At 42.7% G+C, this 24,795-nt stretch overlaps 1 protein-coding gene across 7 annotated transcripts in view; it reads left to right on the top strand.

The window, feature by feature from the left end:
* Positions 1-13,968: 13,968 nt before the first annotated feature.
* Positions 13,969-24,795, top strand: part of LOC141275672 (LIM zinc-binding domain-containing Nebulette-like) — a 237,148-nt gene continuing 226,321 nt past the window's right edge. For 3 of the 7 annotated variants that reach the window (XM_073801635.1, XM_073801636.1, XM_073801637.1), the window contains exons 1-2: positions 13,969-15,159; positions 16,411-16,505. In XM_073801635.1, the coding sequence (XP_073657736.1) occupies positions 15,091-15,159; positions 16,411-16,505 (164 nt within the window). In that variant the 5' untranslated portion in view covers positions 13,969-15,090. The remainder of the gene's footprint in view (positions 15,160-16,410; positions 16,506-24,795) is intronic. The other 4 variants (XM_073801634.1, XM_073801633.1, XM_073801632.1 and 1 more) reach the window with 2 other exon arrangements.

The raw sequence follows: 24,795 nt of genomic DNA, 5'->3' as shown, positions 1-24,795 counted from the left end.
ATGAGATTAGAAATCAATTACAGGGAAAAAAACGGAAAAAACACCAACACATGGAGGCTAAACAATACGTTACTAAATAACCAGAGATCACTGAAGAAATCAAAGAGGAAATAAACAAATACCTAGAGATAAGTGACAATGAAAACACAACAATCCAAAACCTATGGGATGCAGCAAAAGCAGTTCTAAGAGGGAAGTTTATAGCAATACAATCCTACCTCAAGAAACAAGAAAAATCTCAAATAAACAATCAAACGTTACATCTAAAGTAACTAGAGAAAGAAGAGCAAACAAAATCAGAAGTTAGTAGAAGGAAAGAAATCATGAAGCTTAGGGCAGAAATAAATGAAATAGAAACAAAGAAAACTATAGCAAAGATGAATAAAACTAAAAGCTGTTTCTTTGAGAAGGTAAATGAAATTGATAAACTGTTAGCCAGACTCATCAAGAAAATGAGGGGACTCAAATCAATAAAATTAGAAATGAAAAAAGAGAAGTTACAACAAACACTGCAGAAATACAAAGCATCACAGGACACTACTACAAGCAACTCTGTGCCAATAAAATGGAAAACCTGGAAGAAATAGGCAAATTCTTAGAAAGGTATATAACCTTCCAAGACCAAACAGGAAGAAATGGAAAATATGAACAGACCAATCATAGGTAATGAAACTGAAACTGTGACTAAAAATCTCCAACAAACAAAAGTCCAGGAGCAGATGGCTTCACAGATGAATTCTATCAAACATTTAGAGAACAGCTAACACCAGCCTTCTCAAACTCTTCCAAAAATTTCAGAGGAAGGGACACTCTCAAACTCATTCTATGAGACCACCATCACCCTGATACCAAAACCAGACAAAGTACTACAAAGAAAGAAAATTACAGACCAGTACCACTGAATGAATATAGATGCAAAAGTCCTCAACAAAATACTAGCAAACAGAATGCAACAGCACATTAAAAGGATCATATACTATGATCTAGTGGGGTTTATCCCAGGGATGCAAGGATTCTTCAGTATACGCAAATCAATCAATGTGATACACCAGATTAACAAATTGAAGAGTAAAACCCATATGATCATCTCAATAGACGCAGAAAAAGCTTTTGACAAAATTCAACACTGATTTATGATAAAAACTCTCCAGAAAGTGGGCATAGAAGGAACCTACCTCAACAAAATAGAGGCCATATGCAACAAACCCACAGCAAACATCATTCTCAGTGGTGAAAAACTGAAAGCATTTCCTCTAAGATCAGGAACAAGACAAGGATGTCCACTCTTGCCACTATTATTCAACATAGTTTTGGAAGTCCTAGCCACGGCAATCAGAGAAGAAAAAGAAATAAAAAGAATCCAAACTGGAAAAGAAGAAGTAAAACTGTCACAGTTTGCAGATGACATGATACTATATATAGATAATCTTAAAGATGCCACCAGAAAACTACTAGAGCTAATCAGTGAATTTGGTAAAGTTGCAGGATACAAAATGAATGCACAGAAATCTCTTGCACTCCAATACACTAACAACGAAAAATCAGAAAGAGAAATTAAGGAAACAATCCCATTCACCATTGCAACAAAAAGAATAAAATACCTAGGAATAAACCTGCCTAAGGAGGTCAAAGACCTGTACTCAGAAATCTATAAGACACTGATGAAAGAAATCAAAGATGACACAAACAGATGGAGAGATATACCATGTTCTTGGATTGAAAGAATCAATATTGTGAAAATGACTATACTACCCAAAGCAATCTACAGATTCAATGCAATCCCTATCAAATTACCAATGGCATTTTTTACAGAACAAAAAATCTTAAAATTTGTATGGAGACACAAAAGACCCCAAATAGCCAAAGCAATCTTGAGGGAAAAAAACGGAGCTGGAGGAATCAGGCTCCCTGACTTCAGACTATACTCCGAAGCTACAGTAATCAAGACAGTATGCTACTGGCACAAAAACAGAAATATAGATCAATGGAACAGGATAGAAAGCCCAGAGATAAACCCACGCACCTATGGTCAACTAATCTATGACAAAGGAGGCAAGGATACACAATGGAGAAAAGACAGTCTCTTCAATTAGTGGTGCTGGGAAAACTGGACAGCTACATGTAGAAGTATGAAATTAGAACACTTCCTAACACCATACACAAAAATAAACTCAAAATGGATTAAAGACCTAAATGTAAGACCAGACACTATGAAACTCGTACAGGATAACATAGGAAGAAACTCTTTGACATAAATCACCCACCCACCTCGAGAAATGGAAATAAAAACAAAAACAAACAAATGGGACCTAATGAAACTTAAAAGCTTTTGCACAGCAAAGGAAACTATAAATAAACTATAAATAGGACAAAAGGACAACCCCCAGAAAAGGAGAAAATATTTGCAAATGAATCAACGGACAAAGGGTTAATCTCTAAAATATATAAACAGTTGCTCATGCAGCTCAATATTAAAAAAATAATAAAAAAATAAACAACCCAATTAAAAAGTGGGCAGAAGACCTAAATAGACATTTCTCCCAAGAAGACATACAGATGGCCAAGAGGCACATGAAAAGCCACTCAACATCACTAGTTATTAGAGAAATGCAACTCAAAACTACAATGAGGTATCACCTCACACCAGTTAGAATGGGCATCATCAGAAAATCTACAAACAACAAATGCTGGAGAGGGTGTGGAGAAAAGGGAACCCTCTTGCACTGTTGGTGGGGATGTAAATTGATACAGCCACTATGGAGAACAGTATTGAGTTCCTTAAGAAACGAAAAATAGAATTACCATATGATCCAGCAATCCCACTACTGGGCATATACCCAGAGAAAAACATAATTCAGAAGGACACATGCGGGGCTTCCCTGGTGGTGCAGTGGTTGAGGGTCCGCCTGCTGATGCAGGGGGCGCAGGTTTGTGCCCTGGTCTGGGAGGGTCCTGCGTGCCGCGGAGCGGCTGGGCCCGTGAGCCGTGGCTGCTGGGCGTGCGCATCCGGAGCCTGTGCTCCACAGCGGGAGAGGCCGCAGCGGTGGGAGGCCCGCGTACCGCAAAAAAAAAAAAAAAAAAAGACACATGCACCCCAATGTTCTTTGCAGCGCTGTTGGAATAGCCAGGTCATGAAAGCAACCTAACTGCCCATCGACAGATGAATGGATAAAGAAGATGTGGCACGTATATACAGTGGAATATTACTCAGCCATAAAAAGGAACGAAATTGGGTCATTTGTAGAGATGTGGATGGACCTAAAGACTGTCATACAGAGTGAAGTAAGTCAGAAAGAGAAAAACAAATATCGTATATTAACGCATATATGTGGAATCTAGAAAAATGGTACAGATGAACCGGTTTGCAAGGCAGAAATAGAGACAGAGATATAGAGAACAAACGTATGGACACCAAAGGGGAAAAAGCGAGGGAGGGGTTGTTGTTGTTGGTGGTGGTATGAATTGGGAGATTGGGATTGACATGTATACACTAATATGTATAAAATAGATAACTAATAAGAACCTGCTGTATAAAAAGTAAATAAATAAAATAAAATTACAAAAAAAGTCTATATGATCAATTTACTTATATAAATCATCAGGCCAGGTTTATTGAAACCAGACTTATTTTGCAAACACATTAGTCTTAATTTGGCTGTATTTGGTAGAAATGAGGGTAAGTGTAGAGAGAAAAAGGTTATGTTTTAGTGAATATTAAATTCTAGTTCTATTAATTGAGGTCTGTATTTACGAATTCTCGCTTCACATGTAGTTCCTTGCTGTTATGTTATATTATTGTAAAGTTCAGTTGAATTATTAAAAGGAGACTCTAACATACACATGGCCAACAGGTACATGAAAAGATGCTCAACATAGCTAATTATGAGAGAAATGTAAACCAAAACTATAATGACCTCACACCAGTCAGAATGTCCATCATTAAGAAGTCTACAAATAACAAATGCTGGAGAGGGTGTGGGGAAAAGGGAACCCTGCTACTTTGTTGGTGGGAATGTAGGTTGGTGCAGCCACTGTGGAAAACAGTATGGAGGTTCCTCAAAAAACTAAAAATAGATTTGCCATATGATCCAGCAATCCCACTCATGGGCATATATCCTGACAAAATTATAATTCAAAAAGATACATGCCACCCCTATGTTCATAGCAGCACAATTCACAGTAGCCAAGACATGAAACAACCTAAACATACATCAGCAGGTGAATGGATATGGAAGATATGGTACTTATATACAATGGAATACTACTCAGCCATAAAAAAGAACAAAATAATGCAATCTGCAGCAATATGGATGAAACTAGAGATTATCATACTAAGTGAAGTAAGTCAGAAGGAGAAAAATACTATATGATATTACTTATATGTGGAATCTAAAGTCTGACACAAATGAACTTTTATGAAACAAACAGACTCACAGACACAGAAAACAGACTTCTGGTTACCAAGGGGGAGGGGAAGTGGGAGAGGGATGGAGTGGGAATTTAGGGATAGCGGATGCAAACTATTATATATAGAATGGATAAGGGAACCCTCTTACACTGTTGATGGGAATGTAAATTGATACAGCCACTGTGGAGAACAGTATGGAGGTTCCTTAAAAAACTACAAATAGAACTACCATATGACCCAGCAATCCCACTACTGGGCATATACCCTGAGAAAACCATAATTCAAAAAGAGTCATGTACCAAAATGTTCATTGCAGCTCTATTTACAATAGCCCGGAGCTGGAAACAACCTAAGTGTCCATCATCGGATGAATGGATAAAGAAGATGTGGCACATATATACAATGGAATATTACTCAGCCATAAAAAGAAACGAAATTGAGCTATTTGTAATGAGGTGGATAGGCCTAGAGTCTGTCATACAGAGTGAAGTAAGTCAGAAAGAGAAAGACAGATACCGTATGCTAACACATATATATGGAATTTAAGAAAAAAAATGTCATGAAGAACCTAGGGGTGAAACAGGAATAAAGACACAGACTTAGTAGGGAATGGACTTGAGGATATGGGGAGGGGGGAGGGTAAACTGTGACAAAGCGAGAGAGAGGCATGGACATATATACACTACCAAACGTAAGGTAGATAGCTAGTGGGAAGCAGCCGTATAGCACAGGGAGATCAGCTCGGTGCTTTGTGACCGCCTGGAGGGGTGGGATAGGGAGGGTGGGAGGGAGGGAGACGCAAGCGGGAAGAGATATGAGAACATATGTATATACATAACTGATTCATTTTGTTGTGAAGCTGAAACTAACACACCATTGTAAAGCAATTATACTCCAAAAAAAAAAAAAAAAAAAGAGTGAGGGAAGAACCTATGGGGGGAAATCAGGCCTTATGTTAAGGATATGTTAGATGCCAATTAGATATCCAGTGTAGATGTTACATAGATTACAATATATATGAGGCTGGCATTCAATAGAGAAGGTTGGGATGAAAATGTAAATTTGTGTGTCATCGTGTATAAATAGTAATTAAAGCCATATCCCTAGATGAGATTGTAGGGGAGGTAAAGCTTTACCTGTTCCCTCTTAGGTTCTCCAGCTGGACCTGAGAAGTAAGTTGACATACAACAGGTTAACAGGAGAAAAGCATAGAGATTTTATTTAATAATTTTTACATGTACATGGGGGTCCTCATAGAAAAATGAAGACCCAAAGTGGCTAGGCTTAAGTGCTTTTATACTAGTGGCCTATTTTGGGGTGGCATGTCCTGAGCCCCTCCAAGATCATTTGAAGAGAATAAATGTTTGAGGACTGAGCTCTGAGAAAACACAACATGTAGACACCAGCAAGAGGAGGAAGATGTAGGAAAAGGAGACTGAGCAGGAGCGGTTTGCAAGGAAGAAGGCAAACCAGGAGAATGTGGAGTTCCAGAATCCAGGCAAAGATGGTGTTTCAGGGAGAGAGTAGCCATAATGCCACATTCTTCGGAGACACTCAATAAGATAAGGAATGGTAATGCATCATTGGATTTGTTGATATAAAACTCACTGGTGGGCTTCCCTGGTGGCACAGTGGTAGAGAATCCGCCAGCCAATGCAGGGGACATGGGTTCGAGCCCTGGTCTGGGAGGATCCCACATGCCGCAGAACAACTAGCCCCGTGAGCCACAACTACTGAGCCTGCGCGTCTGGAGCCTGTGCTCCGCAACAAGAGAGGCCGCGATAGTGAGAGGCCCGTGCACCGCGATGAAGAGTGACCCCCACTTGCTGCAACTAGAGAAAGCCCTCGCACAGAAATGAAGACCCAACACAGCCATAAATAAATAAATAAATAAAATATAAAACTCAAAAAAAAAAACCACAACAAAGTTCTACTGTATAGCACATGGAACTATATTCTGTGATAAATCATAATGGGAAAGAATATTAAAAAAAGAATGTATATGTATTGAATATTAGTGAATGACTGCTGTACAGGAGAAATTAACACAGCATTTAAATCAACTATACTTTAATAAACAAAAAAAGGACACTGTAAGTTTGTTTCTGAAGCTTATCTCAGTAATCTCTTTGGATGAAGATCATGTGCCCCATGACCTGCAACCAGGTAATTATGTATACTGGAAAAGACATCATTTAAAGGACTATCTCCAGCCTAGATAGAGGGACCCTTATCAGTTACTCTTAACTAGCTCATACACAGTGAAACTTAAGGGAATTTACTCTTGAATTAATTTTCATTTACAAAGGGCCCCTGCACTGGACTGGGCTATAGAGAGGACTGATGACCTCAAAATCACCATTAGACAACACTCAAATAGAGGAGAAACTACCAGACCAGGATGAGAAGATGACATCTGAAGTAGACAGCTGACCCAAGATGCTGGACCAAGACTTTATACCTCATTTGATAATTACTTTGATACTTCCTCACACCTTTGCTTATGAACCAAATATATTTCTTTCTTGGGCACAATCTTATGCAGAGTTTAAAATTAATCCAGTTGTTGGGTTTGTGTTCAGTTATCTGTATCTAGTACTTGTGGGTTACCTTGGTGGATTTCTTCACCCCGGGGCTCTTATTGGATGGCCCTTAGGAAATTTATTCTAGAAGAAAGAAATTATAGTTCTGTTCAGGCCACTATTGGTATTACTAGGTGGGATCCCCTCACCTGGTCAATTAATAATACCTGCTCTGACCCTGGCCATAAATATGAACTTTCTTTTGGGGTCACTCAAGCTCATTCTGTTGGGAATGATTAAACCATACTAAGGATAGCCAGCCTAGGAACACTAGGAAATTGGGCTGGGTGCCTTATGAGCAAGGCCAATATATAATTTCCCTTAAAGATAAGGATGGGTACAGAACAGACTAAGTCAGATGACCTGGGAATACACTGAGCTGCACCTAATGGAAGTTCTTGGCTTAAATTCTTACTCATGACCTTACTAACACTGCTGGATATACTGTTTGTATTTTGTCTGTTTTACAAAATTGTTGCTTTTTGCATTGCCAAATGTGTGACTGAGCCTTTGATAAAATGATGACCAGGCGACTTGAGCCAGTTGACCAGATATTTAGTTCTATATGAGATCAATGACTGTAATAGTGTAACTTTAGATATCGGAAGAAGCAACAACAGGGAATTTTTTTTCCTGGACCATAACAGACTAGTAAGACAGGTGGTCCAGAGACTTTTGGCTGCTGTTAACAGGGCCTAGTCCCATGAGAGCACATTGAGTGGCCCATCAATGACATCCTCGCCTGACCTAGGAGTGAGCATTCCAGCACCATAGGATGAAATGGTCATGAAATGCCTTCCAAGCCAGGGTCGAATTTAAGACCATGAGGGTGCCTTGCCAGATAAAAATTGTTACTTGCCATCTGCCTCTACAAGGATGAGGTCACTAGCCACTGCAGTTGCTGACCTTCAACACACCCTGAAAGGAGTTCAGGGCGGAGATCAGGAATGAGGCCCTCTGTGCTCTGGGAAAAACTGGCAGAACAGGTCTTCAGATAGTTAGATATTTTCAGAAGATTTTATGAGCCCCAATTCTTGCATCTTCTCATATCTATAAAAACACTAAAATCTTTAACAGAGACATCTGCTCCTTGTGACTAGCAGCTAGCCTCTGCCAAAATGCGTGCCTGACTGCACATCCCCCCATCACTAAAGTCATATACAATACTGACCTCTTCGGAGCAGTTCTTCAGAGCTATCTTAGAGGCTGTTTCCTGGGCTATAGTCCTCATTGTTGCACCAAATAAAACTTAACTCACAACTCTCACATTGTGCATTTTTTTCAGTCGACAAAGGAATTTAAAAAACCACTTTTTTTTCTATCACTATTTTTATTGGGCCAGAAGAACATTTGTGTTGATCTAATTTGCAATTAATTAATTATTTCACTGGCAGAAAGCAACCTTTTAATTTTATTTTATTGAGCTATAATTGACCTATTAGTTTCAGGTGTATAGCATAATGATTCGACATCTGTATATATTGTGAAATGCTCAACACAATAAGACTAGTTAACATTTGGCACCGTACATAGTTACAAAATTTTTTTGTAAAAAAAAAATTTGTGATGAGATCTATTAAGATCTACTCTCTTAGAAACTTTTAAATGTGCAATACAGCATTATTAACTAGTCAAAATGCTGTACATTACATCCTCATGACTTATTTATTTTATAAATGGAAGTTTGTACCTTCTGACTACCTTCACCCATTTTGCCCATCTCCTGAGAACTTGATCTAGTTCTTAATTGACTATAAGTCATGCTGAGGTAATATATTAGTTATCTCGGGCTGCCATAACAAAATACCATACAGGTATTACAAAATTACCATACCATACACCATAAGTGGGTGGGTTAAACAATAGAAATTAATTTTCTCACAGTTCATGGAGTCCTTCCATGACTTGTATGATGATAAGACTTCTTAGAAGGTTGTTATAGAACCATCCAGGGTGGATATGATAAATTGCTAAGCTAAGGCAGTGGCAGTGAGGATGGTAACAGATCCGTCAACTCTTTTGGAGGTAGAGTTGACAGGATTGGGTACCTGGACAGGGTTGCTTAGGAAGAGAGGAAGGGATTTGGGTTGATTTTTCGGGTTCTGGCTGGGAAGATGAGGATGTTACTCATCGAGTTACTCTAAGGAGGAGGAGAGGAAGATGGAGAGAAATATGCTGACTTTTTGAGAAACCCAGAATATTTCTATCTATGTGAGAAATTAAATGGAGAAGTGAGGCAATTATCTGAAGACTTCCAGTAAAATAAGTCTTTTAATTAGGATGGGGGAGAGAGAATGAAGGCATGTTGTGCTCTTAACTACTTTGCTTTAGGATCTTTCCATTGGAGACAACAATGATGGAGCATCACAGCCATCTTGACTTCCAGCTGCTTCTTTTAGCAGTCCTGGAACTCAGTGTGGTCCTAAAGACAGAACAGAATTCACACATAGAGGGTATATTCGTTTCTTATTGCTGTAGTAACAACATAAATTTAGTGGCTAAAAGCAACATAAATTTAGTGGCTAAAAACAACATAAATTTACTGTCCGACGGTTATGAAGGTCAGAAGTCCTAAAATCAACATGTCGACAGGGCTGTGTTCCTTCTGGGGGAGAGAATCTGCTTCCTTGCCTTTTCCAGCTTCTATAGGCTACCTACATTCTTTGCCTTGTGGTTCCTTCCTCTGTCTTCCAGGCCAGCAGGATCTTCAAATCTCTCTCTGTCTGACATCTGCTTCCATTGTCACATCTCCTGTTCTGACTCAGACCTACCTGCCTCCCTCTTATAAAGATGCTTGTGATTACATTGGCCCACAGGGATAATCTAGGATTATCTCTCCATCTTAAGATCCTTACCTCAATCACATCCGCAAAGTTCCTTTTGCCATGTAAGGTGATGTATTCACAGGTTCTGAGTACTAGGATGTGGACGTTGTCTTCGGAGGGCCTTTGTTTTGCCTACCACAGAGGGTCTGTCTTGTCCTTCATCTGGGGGAGGCTCAGTTCCGTGAGGACCAGAACAAGATGTTGCTGCTCCCCCAGCTTTTCTTTTCCCTCTTTCCAGATCTTAAAATGTTTTGTGGCAAACTTACAATTATGAGTTGATATCTACAAATGTTTTTGTTAAATTGGAGATTTGGTGGGCCTTATCTTGAAGAGATGTGTCATCTATCAAGAAATAATTCCACAATATATGTAAATCAAGTCATTATGTGGTACACCCTAAGCTGTCTGTCAATTATTATCTCTCAATAATACTGGAAAAAGAGAGAAAAAAATCATCATTATTTGAAGTTTGTTGCTATGCTATGTTAGGAGGGGATATTAAAGTGATATAAAAATTTCAGCATGAGTGTAAGAGCATAATAATACCATCCCTGAAATAGGAACGAATAGGCTAATTACCCTAAACCCCTCATTTTAGGGGTGCTCATATACTTGGGGGAGTGGCACTAGCCAGTTCCTACTCCTGGTAAGAAGCGTAGTGTGCACTTCCTTCAGATAGCATTTTCTGACTTCCCAGCTGAATTACAAGTTCCTCCTCTGTTCTGCCACAGTGTCTGGGGGCAGGGTTTTACTCTAGAGCATTTATCACATTGTATTGTAATTCATTGCTTCCTTATCTGTCCCACTAGATTTTATTATAAGCAGAGATCATGCCTTATTCTCCGTTGCATCCCCTTGTACCTAACATCTTGCCTACCAATACTTTTATATTGAATGGATGAATGAAAATTAGTAATTGTTTCTATAACAGCTTCTGAATCTTAAATTTCCATTAATGTTTTTATTTTACATTTCTCATTGACTTGTGGTGGTTCTGTAAGGGTAAATGAGGTAATTTCTCTAAAGTAAATGCATGAGATCTTTGGAAAGATGTGTCATTAGGCTAAGGCTCATATACAGCTATCAAATGAAATTGTGAGCTAAAATTTATCATTTTCTTTTAGTTTCACCTACCAAAGTGTTGGCTTGGAAAAGTTGCCTCTATGGTGAATTTGAGCCAGCTGAAAAAATGTACACAATTTTACACAATGTCTGACAAATACAGGGCACATAATAAAACTTTGTGTAATGAGAGAATGAATCATTTATTAATTAGTAATGAGACAGATGCTTTACTACACTTCTAACATGTATTATAGAAAAAAAAAAAATAGCCCATACTGAATCTTGTATGGAAATCCATTAGTTTCTTTTTGGTGTGATGAAGTGGAAAGCATTTCTCTTCAGTTCCTATTATTGGTGTATCAGTCGGCTTTTGCTGCAGTAATGAACAACCCCCCCCCACCCAAATTTCAGTGGCTCACAGAAACAATTATTTCTTACTCCCAGAGCTGTGGCTCTGCTGGGCATGACTGGGCTTACTGAATTCATTTTGGCTCTACTGTCTAGACAGGTCTTTAAATTCCTGGAGAAAAGTCAAAGAAGCAGCCACTCCCTAGGATATGCTCTTCTTACAGCCAGGTGCCAAGGCTCAAAGAGGTGGGAGAACAGAGGCAAACCATGCAAATGTTGTAAAGCTTCTGCTCTAAGTCATGACCTCTGGAATTCCATTGGCTAAGGGAAGTCACATGACCAAGCTCAGAGTTACTGCAGTGGGGAAATATACTCTGCTTACAGGAAGTGTTGCCAGGCTGGAAAGGAACAAAAAATGGTGAACCAATAATACAATCCACCACACTCTACATCCTCTGTTTGTCAAAGCCACTATTTGGCCTTTTGTAATATTAATTACTCTTCAAGGATTTTAATTTGAAGTTCCTTTTATGTAGCTTAAATAATAAGGGTAATTATAGGGACTTCAATAGGTTCTATGTAAATAGGTCTCAGAGGTAAAAGTAAATAGATTTTGGAATTTTAACTAAAGAAACATTTTAATTTTTTAAGTATTATAAATGTTTTCATAAGGGTCATGATGGTAAGTTTTTCTTTATATCTGTGGATGTCCAAGCCAGTAGAAAAGGATTTAATTAGAGATATTGGGGTATAGTAACCATAAGGACCGATTTCTTGACTAATCACGTGAAAAAGACATGAAAGGGGCAAAAGGTCTCCCCAGTGGATAATTAAATCATTCATCTGCTTGAAAGAGGAAGGCTGGACCAGATGACAGGTTTCTGCCAATTCTCTGTTTATAGTTCTTTGAATTTTGAAATAAAGAAGCCTTTAAAGACGGATGGTATTAAAACTCTTCTTACATCAGTAAAGTGGCACTAAGAAACTTAGAAGCTGGCTTAATGCAGAAAATAAAATTAGCAAGAAAAACATAGATGAGAGGAAAATATAACTTGAGTATTCACTGTTTACTTTTGAGAGAATAAAACACCATAGTTAATTCCAATTTTAATACATTTGTCTTATACTTTCTTTCAAAAAACATTTGATAAGTAGGTACTATGTGTCGGGCATTGTGATAGGTGCTGGTTGGCTAGGAAGTTATATAATTCCTAGTTAAAATATCTGATAAATCAGCTATAAATGTCACATATCACCATCATGCCTCCTTAGAACTTTTTGCTTACCGTTTAAAAAGGACAATAGGAGTTTTAGACTATCTTTTATGATCTACACTTATGAAGATCTAAGTGCTAAAAAAAAATTACTGTCTTCCAGGTGATCACATACTTTTTCCTCAGCCATTTATTTATTTAAATAAATATTCAATGTAGGTTCTTCCCCTTCCCCAGTTTTACTGAGGTATAATTGACAAATAAAATTGTAAGCTATTTAAAGTGTACAATGTAATGATTTGATGTACATATATATTGTGAAAGGAACCCCCCTATGGAGTTAACACATCCACCACTGCTCATATTTTCCCTTTTTTTGAATGAGAACATGTAAGTTCTCTCTTAGCAAATTTCAGGTATACAACACCATGTTAACTATAGTCACCATGTTATATATAAGATCCTCAGACCTCATTCATCTTATAACTGAATGTCTGTACCCATTTACCAACCTCTCCCTATTTCACTGCACAGCCCCTGGCAACCACTTTTTACTCTATGTTCCACTTTTTCCCTTTAAGATTCCACGTGTAAGTGACACCATGCAGTATTTGCCTGGCTTGTTTCACTTAGCATAAAATCCTCCACTTTCACCCATGGTCTTAAGCATTTCTAATTAGCTCTTGGGGTGTTTTTAAACAACTGATCATCTCTGACAGCACATTACTGTTTTATTTGCTTTTGTGGTGGGCTTGTGAGCCAGGCAAAGAGTGGTTCAAAGGCTGCTGCATTGGTGGATGGACCTCTTTTAAGAAATGATATCTTTGGAAAAGTCAAACAGCACAGCCTCATGATGAATGTTATTTCATCAGTGCAGCCTGCCTGAGGAGCTCAGAAATCAGTAGTTTTCTTTTTTCATGAAAGGCTGCAGCTATGATTTTTTAAAAAAACGACTCATATTTGTTACAGTAGTGCTATGTGGCATTACTGAGTCTTAATCTGTGTGCTAGCAACGGAATGTGTTTGCTTATTTGTTACAACCGGCCAATGATAATCCTCGCTGACACTTCCGCAGCGTTTACCAAGAGCCAGGCCGGTTGAAACACTTCAGAACTGCTGACTCATATAATCCTCACACTAGGAGAGCAGGAGCTGTTTTGTAGCGCTATGTTATCCCCATTTTGCAGATGTGAAAATTGAGGCATAGAGAGGCTATGCACGAAGTATGTCATGTGCACAAAGTCACATGACAGTAAGGGCAGCGCTGGGCTTTGAACCCAGGCCGCGTAGCTCCATTTTGCTGCTTTTACAAAGCAAGTCCAGTAACCTTATTAAAACCAAAAACCGATTCCTACTCCGTTTGGTATCCTCCCCTCAGCCTTCAGCTTGATTTTCTGGCCCTTCCGGTTAGGACCATGAGTTTGTAATTGCTTCCCTTCATGGAGGTGAAGAACTTTTCCTAGACCCTGTGGTGTTTAATTGCAAAAATTTACAGTGTTTACACACACACACACACACACAGCAAAACCAATGATGACCGTTTAGTTAATCAGGAAGGGCTTGATTCGGGCCTAAAATGACCAGTCGTTCTCCAAGAACAGATACAAAAAGTGCAGTCGTGAGGAACCAGTGAGAGACGTCTCTTCCCATCCAGGGTCCGAGCACTTCGCGCAGGCACACGGGGAACGCTTTCTCTGGGAGGAGGCCCGTGGGAGCGGCGCGGCACAGCCGGGGGCGCCGCGGGTACGTGAGTCTCCGGGTTCCCCGCGTGTCTCCAGGCTCCCAGGCCCCAGCGCGTCGCTGCGCGCGCCCGGACCAGCCTCCGCCCGGGGACGGGGCGCTGCGCAGGCGTTGGTGCGCCGCTGCCTGCGACCCGGGGTCCGGGAGGAGGAGGGCGGGCGCACCCCCGCCCCGCGCTCCCCGCGCGACCTTTGGGTACCAGGAATGTCAGTCTGCCTGGGAGGGGGGCTGCACCGGCCGGCGCAGGAGACAGGAGGAAGGGCGGCAGTGAGGGCGCGGGTTTGAGCCCTTCCAGCCCCGCGTCCTCTCACCCCCACCGCTCCCTCCCTCCGCCGCCGCCGCCCACCTGGCCGCCCCCGCTGCGGCAGCGGCGCGAGGTTCGCTTCCAGGCCTCCGGGTGGCAGCCCGCGCGGTCTGCGGAGCTTTCCTTGTGTCTGCCCTCCCCCTTCCCCCGCTTCGCCCGCCCTCCCCGGGGCCCAACGTGCTCGTTCCCTGTCACTTCGGTCGGGGCGCGCCGGTGGGTTTGGCCTGCGCCGCGGCGGCGAGGCGGGGGAGCGAGTGAGCGCGAGGGGCGGGAGCGAGTGCCTGTGTGAGTCACCGGTACCTGGAGCGCGAGCGACGCAGAGAGAGCGGCGCGGAGCCCGAGCCGGAGCCGAGCCCGAGAGCGCCGCCGTCCCCCGGCGCCAGGCCCCGCCGCGAACCCACCCGCGCCCCCGCCGCCTCCCCGCGCGCCGCGCGGCCCGCTCGCCCCGGGCCCCGCGCCGACGCCAGACCCCGGCGCCCGGCCCGCGCCGCCCTCCCGCCTGCCCGGAGGCGGTGCGGGGCTCGCCGGGGGATGTCACAGCGGCTCCTCGGAGCCCCCAGCCGTCGTTGCTTCCGCCCAGCCGCCTCCCCCGGGAACCGCGACAATGAACCCCCAGTGCGCCCGCTGCGGGAAAGTCGTGTATCCCACGGAGAAAGTCAACTGCCTGGATAAGGTGAGCGAGGAGGCGCCGGGCTGCACCTGCTCGGAGAAGTTTTGGCATCTGGGATGGAAAGAGAAGAGTGGGTCTGTGCGTGTGTGTGCGCGTCTGTGTGTCTTGGCCCCGGGTGAGGGCACGCGAAGCAAGACGCCCGCAGGAGGGCCAGAGAGCACGCTTGGCGATCGTGATGTTGGAACCGGGAGAGGCTTTTGTCGGTGTGCGGGCGGCGGCAGAGCGGCTGCGGAGGGCGCCTGGAGGTGCGCGGCCCGGGCTGGGCCCCCAGGGGCAGTTCGGCCAGCCGCTCGCCTCCCACCTCCGCTGCGACCCCTCACTGCCCCGCACGCCCACCTCAGGGATCCGCCCGGATCGCCACCTCACCCCCGCCCCAGCGCCTCGCGTGAGGGCGGCGAGGTGGAGAGGCGGATAGTAATTAACATGTCGTGGGGCGGCCGCTGCCGCATTGCTAAGAATAAGCCCCGCCGGAGAGCCCGGGCTGAGCGCGGCGAGCCAGACCCACTGGGGGCTAATCCACCCGCTTGGGGAATTCCAGAGGAAGTGGCTCTAGACCGGCCCCTGCAGCCCTGCTTCCCTGCCCTTCCCGGGCGTGGATGGAGTTGAGCAGCCTGGGAGACAGACCCTGGCGCTAGCCTGAGCGACTGACAGTTGAACCCAGCCGGAGGCGGTCGCTGTGAAATTTGCGTGTGGTCATACAAATGCCTCATAAGAGCACGCCGTCATCCCTATAGCCATCCCAGACAGAGTCCGCCTTTCCCGCAATTTAGTGGAAGCTGGACAGGGATGGGGGGTCCGGGGGTACTTAACATAGTGCGCCTCCGGCCACCTCGGGTTGCCTGACTTCCGGTGAGCACATGTTTATCGAGATGTTACAAACAGTGTTGTTTAGGCACTTTGAACTGGATTCGGTTTCCTTTTGAGGCCACTTCACAGGCTCCATTTCTCCATTAACCAAGCGCAGAATTCCTCTTTGGCTGCTCATAGAAGTGTAATACGGGTAGAGCCCGCGACATTTCTTTCATCTGAGTCTGTACGTTATGGTGGAGAGTCATTTAAAACTCCGTTTTAATAACTGTCTTCTTTGTTTACTTAACTGAAAGTCAGCAAACATCCACTGGTACCTACAGTCATTTTGTTGTAGTATTTTCAGATACGGGGACTTGTGATGCACTAAAAAAAAATGTCTTCTTTCTGTACCCATCCTGGAAAGAACTGGCATTGTACTATAATTTTAAATATTTATTTTTTCAGTATTGGCATAAAGGATGTTTCCATTGTGAAGTCTGCAAGATGGCTCTGAACATGAACAACTACAAAGGCTATGAAAAGAAGCCCTATTGTAATGCGTAAGTATTGTCAACATAGTGTGCCAGGTGTGGCACAGCAGCAGAATATGGAAGTGAGTGGATTTGCCTGTTCTGAAGAATTGACTTGCTGTGTCACCCAGGTGTGGCAGTGGCCAATTACCTGTTTATGCCCGATACTTTGAGGCCATGTAGTTTGTTGAAGTTCATTGCATTTATGTCTTTCTAACGTGCAGGGTGATTTGTGTGTGTCTTCAACCAGAAGGTTGGTTCTTGAGGTTCACAGTGTTGTAGACTTAGGGACATTTGTTAGAAGCTGCAGAACTTACACACTGAGAACACCTGGGCTCTGAAATGCATGTCAGATAGATTGGCATTTTATTCATATGTCAGTTTCCATTTTTATCATATGTTGCCATACTGCATTTTCTGCCCGAACCTCGTTGCTTAGAGAAAGGAGTCTCGCTCCTTTGGCTTTAGCTGAGACCACTCCAGAGCTGCTGGAGCTTAATAAAGGGAATCAAAGAATTGAGACCTGGGTACTTCCAGCTGTTTAGTAGTAGATCTCTTGGTGGGGATTAAAGAAGGTAAGTTTTCTTCAGTAGGCTTTTCCATTGGCATGCTTCCAGCCTATAATACTAGCGATTAGGTAGCATTTATGCGGTGCTTACCATGTGCCAGGCCCTATTCTAAGCACTGTATGCATTACTGACTCATTTAATCATTACAGACCCTGGGACTTTGAGGAGTACTATTATTTTCCCCATTTGTCAGATTAAGAAATTGAGGCATTGAGAGGATAAGCCTCGGTAAGGGGCTCAGATCACTCCTAGAGCCTGCAAACTGTAAACATTGTTCGGTGCTTCCAAATGGCTACCTTGCCGCCCTCGGTATGTGTTTCTCCACTCTTTGAGCATCCCTCCGCCCAGATTATTTTCAGCGGTGGGCTCTTGGCACTGACTGCTGAGCCGCCTTCTTCCTGGTTCCCTTGTGGGGGCTTCTCCAGCCTGGAGGCGGCAGAGGATCCCTCGCCTTCTGGCTGGAGCATTGCCAGAGATTCATTCTCCCTGGAGTTTTGGAAACAGGTTTATTCAGGTCTCCTGGAGATGGAGGGCCCATGGTTAATTCATGCTTCACTCATGGGAGTGAGTTTTCATAGACGGTGAATTTTTGGTAAACGAATGTAATGCGCTCATACCTCTCTGATGAATAACCTAAAAAAAAAAAATCTCTTTGTATTTCCTTCGGTCCTAGCTTAGTGCTTACAGATACACCAGAAACTTTTCAAGAAATCAGAAAATGGTGGCATTGAACAGAATTCATGATTTGGATAAGTGAAGTCCACAGGTAGCCCCAAACCATTGATGTTTTCAGCTCTCCTGTATCATGCCTCTTACTAGAATAACATGAAGCAATAAGTGAGATCCCAGTGTCGTGGTCGTCTGCTTCTCTTAAAGAGAGGTGTAGTGAGCTGGTTAAAGATCAAAGGTAGGTAGCTGTCCCTAGAAGGGAAAGGGCCTTGACAACCCATAAACAGGATGATTGTTCTTCGGTTAAAGGAAAGTGAACCATTCTTCCCGTAACCCTTCTAGCCTGTGGCCTGATTCCATCAGGCTTCATGGGCCACATCAGGATTCTTTATAGCTTCACAGCCTGAAGTTTAACTGGGTTTTACCAGTGCCTTTGGGTGGTTCTGGAGGAATTGGGAGGGGAAGAGGAAAGACAGGAAAAAGAAAAGGAGAAGACAGCAACAAATATATATGTATATGTGTATATGTATGCATAATGTGTTTATGTGTATGTATATACACACACACACATAAACATATATGTATATATATACACACAAGACACACACATATAGATAAAGCATTGAACGAGGGAGGAAAAGAGATGATAAAAATAAAAAGACAGAAAAAAGAAGTGTAACTGAAGTGGAGTCTTCGATTGCATCAGGCCACTTGAAAGTTCAATGCTTACTGCTGAGTTTCAGTTCACTCCAGTTAAAAAAGAATATCAGATTCTGCAGCAAGTCATGGACGGCTGGTTGGCCCTCTGACTTCGTAGTGAACTAGTGCCCAGAACTGTTGAGATTTGGACCCCAAAACAAAAAAACCTCTGTTTGTAGATGAGAAACATCGTGCTATGTTGTTTCATAGGTCTGAATCTTATTTTTTAATACTTTCGTTATATCTAAAGGGAATGCTTACAGGTTTTCTCTCTAAAATTTCTTATATAATTCTAGTGCTTTGTTATTAGGTTTAAGTAGAGTTTTGGGAGTAGCATCTCAGATTTTTTTTTGCTGAATGTTGAACCTGGTAGCCCACTTTATGGAGCAGAGAGACAAGGTAAGACAGAAATCCATCTTTAGTGGGTGAATGAGTAGAATCGATGGTTTAAATGTTTGATTTAGCTTTACGTTCATGTCACAACTTGATACGCTGTCTCCCAGAAAACGAGCCTAGCAAAGTTGCAGGTTCTGTCTGCTATAAAGGTTCCATGCTGGAAGGCCCCTATTCTCCACCCTTAGTTTTCCAAGGGCACAGGCTGGCATGTAAATTCACTGGTCAGCATGGATTACCCTTTGGGGATCCTGATGCCTCTGCTCTAAATCAGGTGGTGTGTGTCAATCAGCTGTTCCCTGTGATCTTGGCCAGAAGGGCTGCCATAATTTCTCTGGGTCCGTGGTGGAAAATTGATTCTCTGAAGTATACTGCGACTGAAAAATGAAACATTCTGTGTCCATATAAGGTAATATTTTATCGGCCCCTAGTTTGGCTCAGGAGTGAATACACATACATGCTTATTAAATGAAAACGACTATTCTTCCCCCACTGCAACTTTTTATTATGAAAATTTTCATATACAAAATGGTTAAAAGAATAATGCAATGAACGTCTGTATATCCTCCACTGAGATGTAACTCTTATTAACATTTTGCAGAATTTGCTTCATGTTTTTATCTAGTATATGTACAGATATATTTATTATTTTTGGACCATTTGTTAGTTTCAGGCATCAAGCTGGTTTCACGCATCAAGATATTTCATTCTTAAAAAGGACCTTATGCACGTACTAAGAATAAGGATATTTTTTTTGAAGAATCACAGAGCCAGTATCACACTTCAGAAAGTTAACAAAAATTTCACAATAACTTCTAAAATCTGGTCCATATTCACGTCTCCCTCATTGTCCTAAGGATGTCTTTTATAGCTTTTTTTAAAAAAAATCCAGGATCCAATTAAGGTTCATACTTTACATTCAGTTGTTACGAAAATGGCAACTTCTGACTATTGGAGATTCAATATCAGTTCTTTAATTTCTGCTGTCATTTCTGTTGTTTTACATAACCTCTTAGAGCTTTCAGGAAGAGTATTTAAGTAGCATTTCTTGTAAAAATAACATGTAATTAACTTAAACTTTAAAATAAATATTAAAATATGGTGAAAATATCTGAAAGCACAAGCAGACATTTAGGATTGTTTTAAGAAAGCATAAAAGCTTTTTATTTTAATGGATACCCAGGGGCATTTTTTTTTTAATGGAATGAAGTAGTGAGTATTTTCTTCGGTCTAAATATGTTGCTTGTTTATATTCTTGTGTGTTTAGAGAAGAAACAAGTTTCCTGTTTGACTTCATGCAAAGGAGAACATGTATAAAATATAATTTACCTAATATTTAAATTTTGATCTTTTGATAGAATGATCAAGGTATATAGTACACGCTAGATGTAAGATTAGGTATAATACACATTTAGTTCCTAATGCATCAGTGTACCCTACTAAAACATTTAAAAACAAACTGATCTGCTTGAGGACATGCCATGTTTTCATAAGCCTTTACGTTTCATCAGCAGGCAGTGGATTCTTTTGCACGTTCAGGATTTTTTTCCCATCGTGGAACTTGCAAAGAAAAGAGGACTTGGCAATATTTTTATTGCTAAGAGGTGCTGGGAAAATAACACTAGCTGATTAGACAAAAAACGGCTCATATATTTGTATGTGAGTTGGTATGCCAAGTTAAACGATAAATGTATTGCTACCCAGCAAGCCCCACAAAGAATATAAACCCTAAAGGCCATTTGTCAGATAAATAATTTAACTTATTGTAGGTGTCACAGTTGCATTTATTATGTGTTTGTAGAAAATACATCAGTTCTTAAAGTATTCTGAGCAGTATCATCACTTAGAAATAGCAGTGCCAATGACTGGCCAGTTAACGTACTGTCGCCAAACATCACGTTATTTTAAGTCAGGGGAAGGATCAGTTTATGATGCAGTCGCTTCGCGGAGCCTTGCCAGTAATTTCCCCAAATCGTCACTTTTGCAGAGATGTTTTTGGGGGGGGCTGAACATTTGTCCTGACCTGCTCACGTTAAATATCCCTTGTATCTGTGTCAAATGTATCTTCAGTTAGGGGGCTGAAAGAACACAAGTGTCTGTGCTGTAAATACGTTTAGTTATCCTTCCAAAGACACTTCCTTCTCAACAGATAGTTTCGCTTAACGTAATTTTGGACCAATTTAAAAATAAACCAGCAGGAGCCATGCTCCGTGTTTACTTTCGCTCTGCCTGTGTGAGCGTTCCGTTTTGTAAATATGTATGGACTGTCTACAGCCTGGAAGATGCCGGGCAAGGTGCTCCTGGTATGAGCCACTCAGAACGGGCAGCTCTGTTCAGCCTGCCTGCCTTGAGGGGGATTGTCTAGGCCAGCCCCCCAGTAGCTCTCACTTACCATTTCTCTGTTGGTGACTCGCCACAAGTGCCTTTACTAAGGGGTACTCAGAGGACATGGAAGGGAATTAAATTTAAACCCGAGATATTTTCCACCTCATATTTCCCTTATCTCTGCTGAGGCCTCCCAAACCTGGTTCCATAACACTCCAAGGACTTGAGTTATCTCAAGGAGACTTAGGAAATTCTTGCTATTACGTTAGCTTTAATTACTTAAGAACTTTTCATGAAAGGCACAGTAGGGTGATTGGAGATTTGAAGCAAGACAGAACTGGATTCGAATCCTGGCTCCGTCACGGTCTACTGAACGAGTCTCTTGATCACTGAGCTTTGGCTTTTTCATCTGTAAAATGGGAATAGTAATGCTTAACCCGCAGGGCCGTGTGAGGATGAATGAGACAGGGCATGTCAAGGTTCCAGCCCAGTTTCTGGCACATAACAGACCTTCAGGAAACTGTAGTGTTCTTATTTCTTTGGCGGTACTTTTTTGAGGAGTGAAGGAAGAAAAGGAGGGTAGAAGGCAGAAGAAGAAGTTTCTCAATATCCAGGAATGATTGGTTTCAGGACCGTCCCTCGGGTACCAAAATCCGAGGCTGCTCAAGTCCACGGTCGGCCCACTCCGCATCCGTGGTTCCGCATCCTCGGATTCAAGCAGCCAGGCATCGGGTTGTACTGTAGTATTTATTGAAAAAAATCCGTGCATCACAGTTCAAACCCATGTTGTTCAAGGGTCAACTATATATCAAAGAAATGACAGTCATGCCTATTAAAAGGTTTATACCAGTATTTTTCACACTATGGGTTGCCACCCATTCGAGGGTTGTATCTAGAACTTAAAGAAAAAGAGAGACAGAAAGAAGAGAGACAATATCAGAATGGGTTTGAGTAGTGGGAAGAGTATTGTTTTGGCAAATGTTCTTTTCCTAGTTATATGTGTAATGTGTGTACTGCATCATGATGTAAAACATATTTTTGCTGGAAGATATGGTCAAAAAAAGTTTGAGAAACACTAGCTTCGTTCCGTATTCTTTTTTTTTTTTTTTTTTTGCGGTACGCAGGCCTGTCACTGTTGTGGCCTCTCCCGTTGCAGAGCACAGGCTCCGGACGCGCAGGCTCAGCGGGCACGGCTCACAGGCCCAGCCGCCCCGCAGCATGTGGGATCCTCCCGGACCGGGGCACGAACCCGTGTCCCCTGCATCGGCAGGTGGACTCTCAACCACTGTGCCACCAGGGAAGCCCCAGTTCCGTATTCTTTTTTTTTTTTTTTTTTTTTTTTTCTGCTGTACGCGGGCCTCTCACTGTAGCGGCCTCTCCCGCTGCGGAGCACAGGCTCCGGACGCGCAGGCTCAGCGGCCATGGCTCACGGGCCCAGCCGCTCCGCGGCACGTGGGATCCCCCCAGACCGGGGCACGAACCCGCGTACCCTGCATCGGCAGGCGGACCCTCAACCACTGCGCCACCAGGGAAGCCCCAGTTCCGTATTCTTAACGCCCCACACATCACAGAGCATTGGAAGCTGCCAGCGTGTACAACGCTATGCTGAAAGTCCATGAATTCAGACAGCCACTGCTTTCACTCTCTCTGTTTGTGCCAGCCACACCCTAACCCACGCCAGTCGTCCCTCAGGACTCAGCTCAGCCCTCAGAGCCCTCACCATCCTATGAAGGAACAACGAGCCTACCTGTCTGCACCCTCTTCCAGTGTAGGGTGGCTCTGAGGGCATCTGTCTTGCTCACCCCGTCTCCGCAGAGCCTGGCAGTCAGCGCTCAATAGAGATTAGCCATGTCAGGGAATGTGATGGTTATGCTGCAGCTCAGAGTGTGGTCCCTGCCTCCCCTCCCCGCCCCCCCCAGTTCAGGATGTGGTCCAGCTGAGTTCCTTCTGAGGCTGGGCATCTAGAGGAGCTGGCTTGAGAATAGGCCTTGCGGAACCTGAATGGTGGTCTGGGGGCCGAGCTTCACCAGGTCTGAATACCAAGGGGTAAAGTCTTCCCACCAAAGGAGGCTCACCTTTGCCAATCCAGAGTGAATGTGGTGGGCTTCCCTGGTGGTGCAGTGTTTAAGAATCCGCTTGCAAATGCAGGAGACACGGGTTTGAGCCCTGGTCCGGGAAGATCCCACATGCCGTGGAGCAACTAAGCCCGTGTGCCACAACTACTGAGCCTGCGCTCTAGAGCCCGCGAACCACAACTGCTGAGCCTGTGTGCCACAGCTACTGAAGCCCGCATGCCTAGAACCTGTGCTCCACAACAAGAGAAGCCACCACAATGAGAAGCCTGCGCACTGCAACGAAGAGTAGCCCCCGCTCGCCGCAACTAGAGAAAGCCTGTGTGCAGCAACAAAGACCCAACACAGCCAATAAATAAATAAATAAATACAAACAAAGTGAACGTGGTGGAATTTCCTTTCACTGCTTACAGGCTTGGTTTCAAAATATGATGCCTTTGTAAAAGATTCTTTATGGATGCTCGTTTAGCTTCTTTTGAGTTTAATTGTAATCTGTAAAATGGGATAATTTCTACCTAAGAGGAACTTTATAGAAATGAAAAGGGGGAAATATTAGTAAGCCTCAGCACATCAAATGACACCTATTAGTACCCAGATGTTAGTCCCCTCCCTTATTTATAATAAATTGAAAGCTGTTGTCTCATATCTCCCCCTTAAAGAGAGGAGAAAATGTTACAGGCAACCGTTTCTATGGGATGATATTGTGATACGTAGGGTTTCTAGTTTGCGTCAGTTATAATCTGCCTTATCTGACTTCTTGGTTTACGTACTGCCTAGAAAAAATTAGACCTTTTGCACACAGATCTGATGTGGGAGGATGACAGTTGTTTTCTGTTTTTTTGAAACTGGATGATTGAAAGTGAGGGAAGGAGACACTTTATTTGAACCAAATAAAAAGGTTCCAGTGTATATGCAAAATGATCTGATTCTCAGCTACTGAATTGAACCATTGATGACATCGAATGAATTTTAGTATCCTTTGAAATTGTAGAAGACCGTATTTACAAATCATGTCCTGAGTTCTGCCACATTTGAAAATGTTTCCGTCTCTTTATGATGATCTGTCTGTTACAGAGTGATGTCAGATCAGAAAACATTTGGAGATGAAGCACAGCAATATCTCCTAAATTATGGTGAGATGCAAGGTTAATGCAAGATATAGATGTGTGTGCTTAAAAGGGTATTGATTATGTGTCAGGGGCGTGTGTAAGAGTGCATTTTGGTATGTCTTCTTTAAACGTTTTCAGATGCGTGCTTTAAAGGATGAGTGGTTCCTGGGAATGTCAGGAGTGAGAGAGAAGCAGACATACCCACACACGACACCCTTGTCCTCCAGAGCTTCAGGACCCCCTCAAAGCTCCGTCTCCAGAGGAACGGGAAGTCGAATTTCTTTTCTTTTCCTTTCTGTTTCGTTCTCCTCTAGTCAGCATTGTTAGGAAGAGCTAGGCTTTTTGCAGTGTGGGAAGTGGGAGCTAGAATAATATTTATGAGCTAAGTGCCCAGAACATTTTGAGGACTTGGTAGAAGGATGATTATTGATTCTAAAGTTCTGCTAATGAATCAAACGGTTCCACAGCCTCTCTCGTCAAACCT

The sequence above is a fragment of the Tursiops truncatus genome, chromosome 2 (genome assembly GCF_011762595.2).
Source record: "Tursiops truncatus isolate mTurTru1 chromosome 2, mTurTru1.mat.Y, whole genome shotgun sequence".
Lineage (NCBI taxonomy): Eukaryota > Metazoa > Chordata > Mammalia > Artiodactyla > Delphinidae > Tursiops > Tursiops truncatus.
This window is presented reverse-complemented; position numbering and strand designations above follow the sequence as displayed.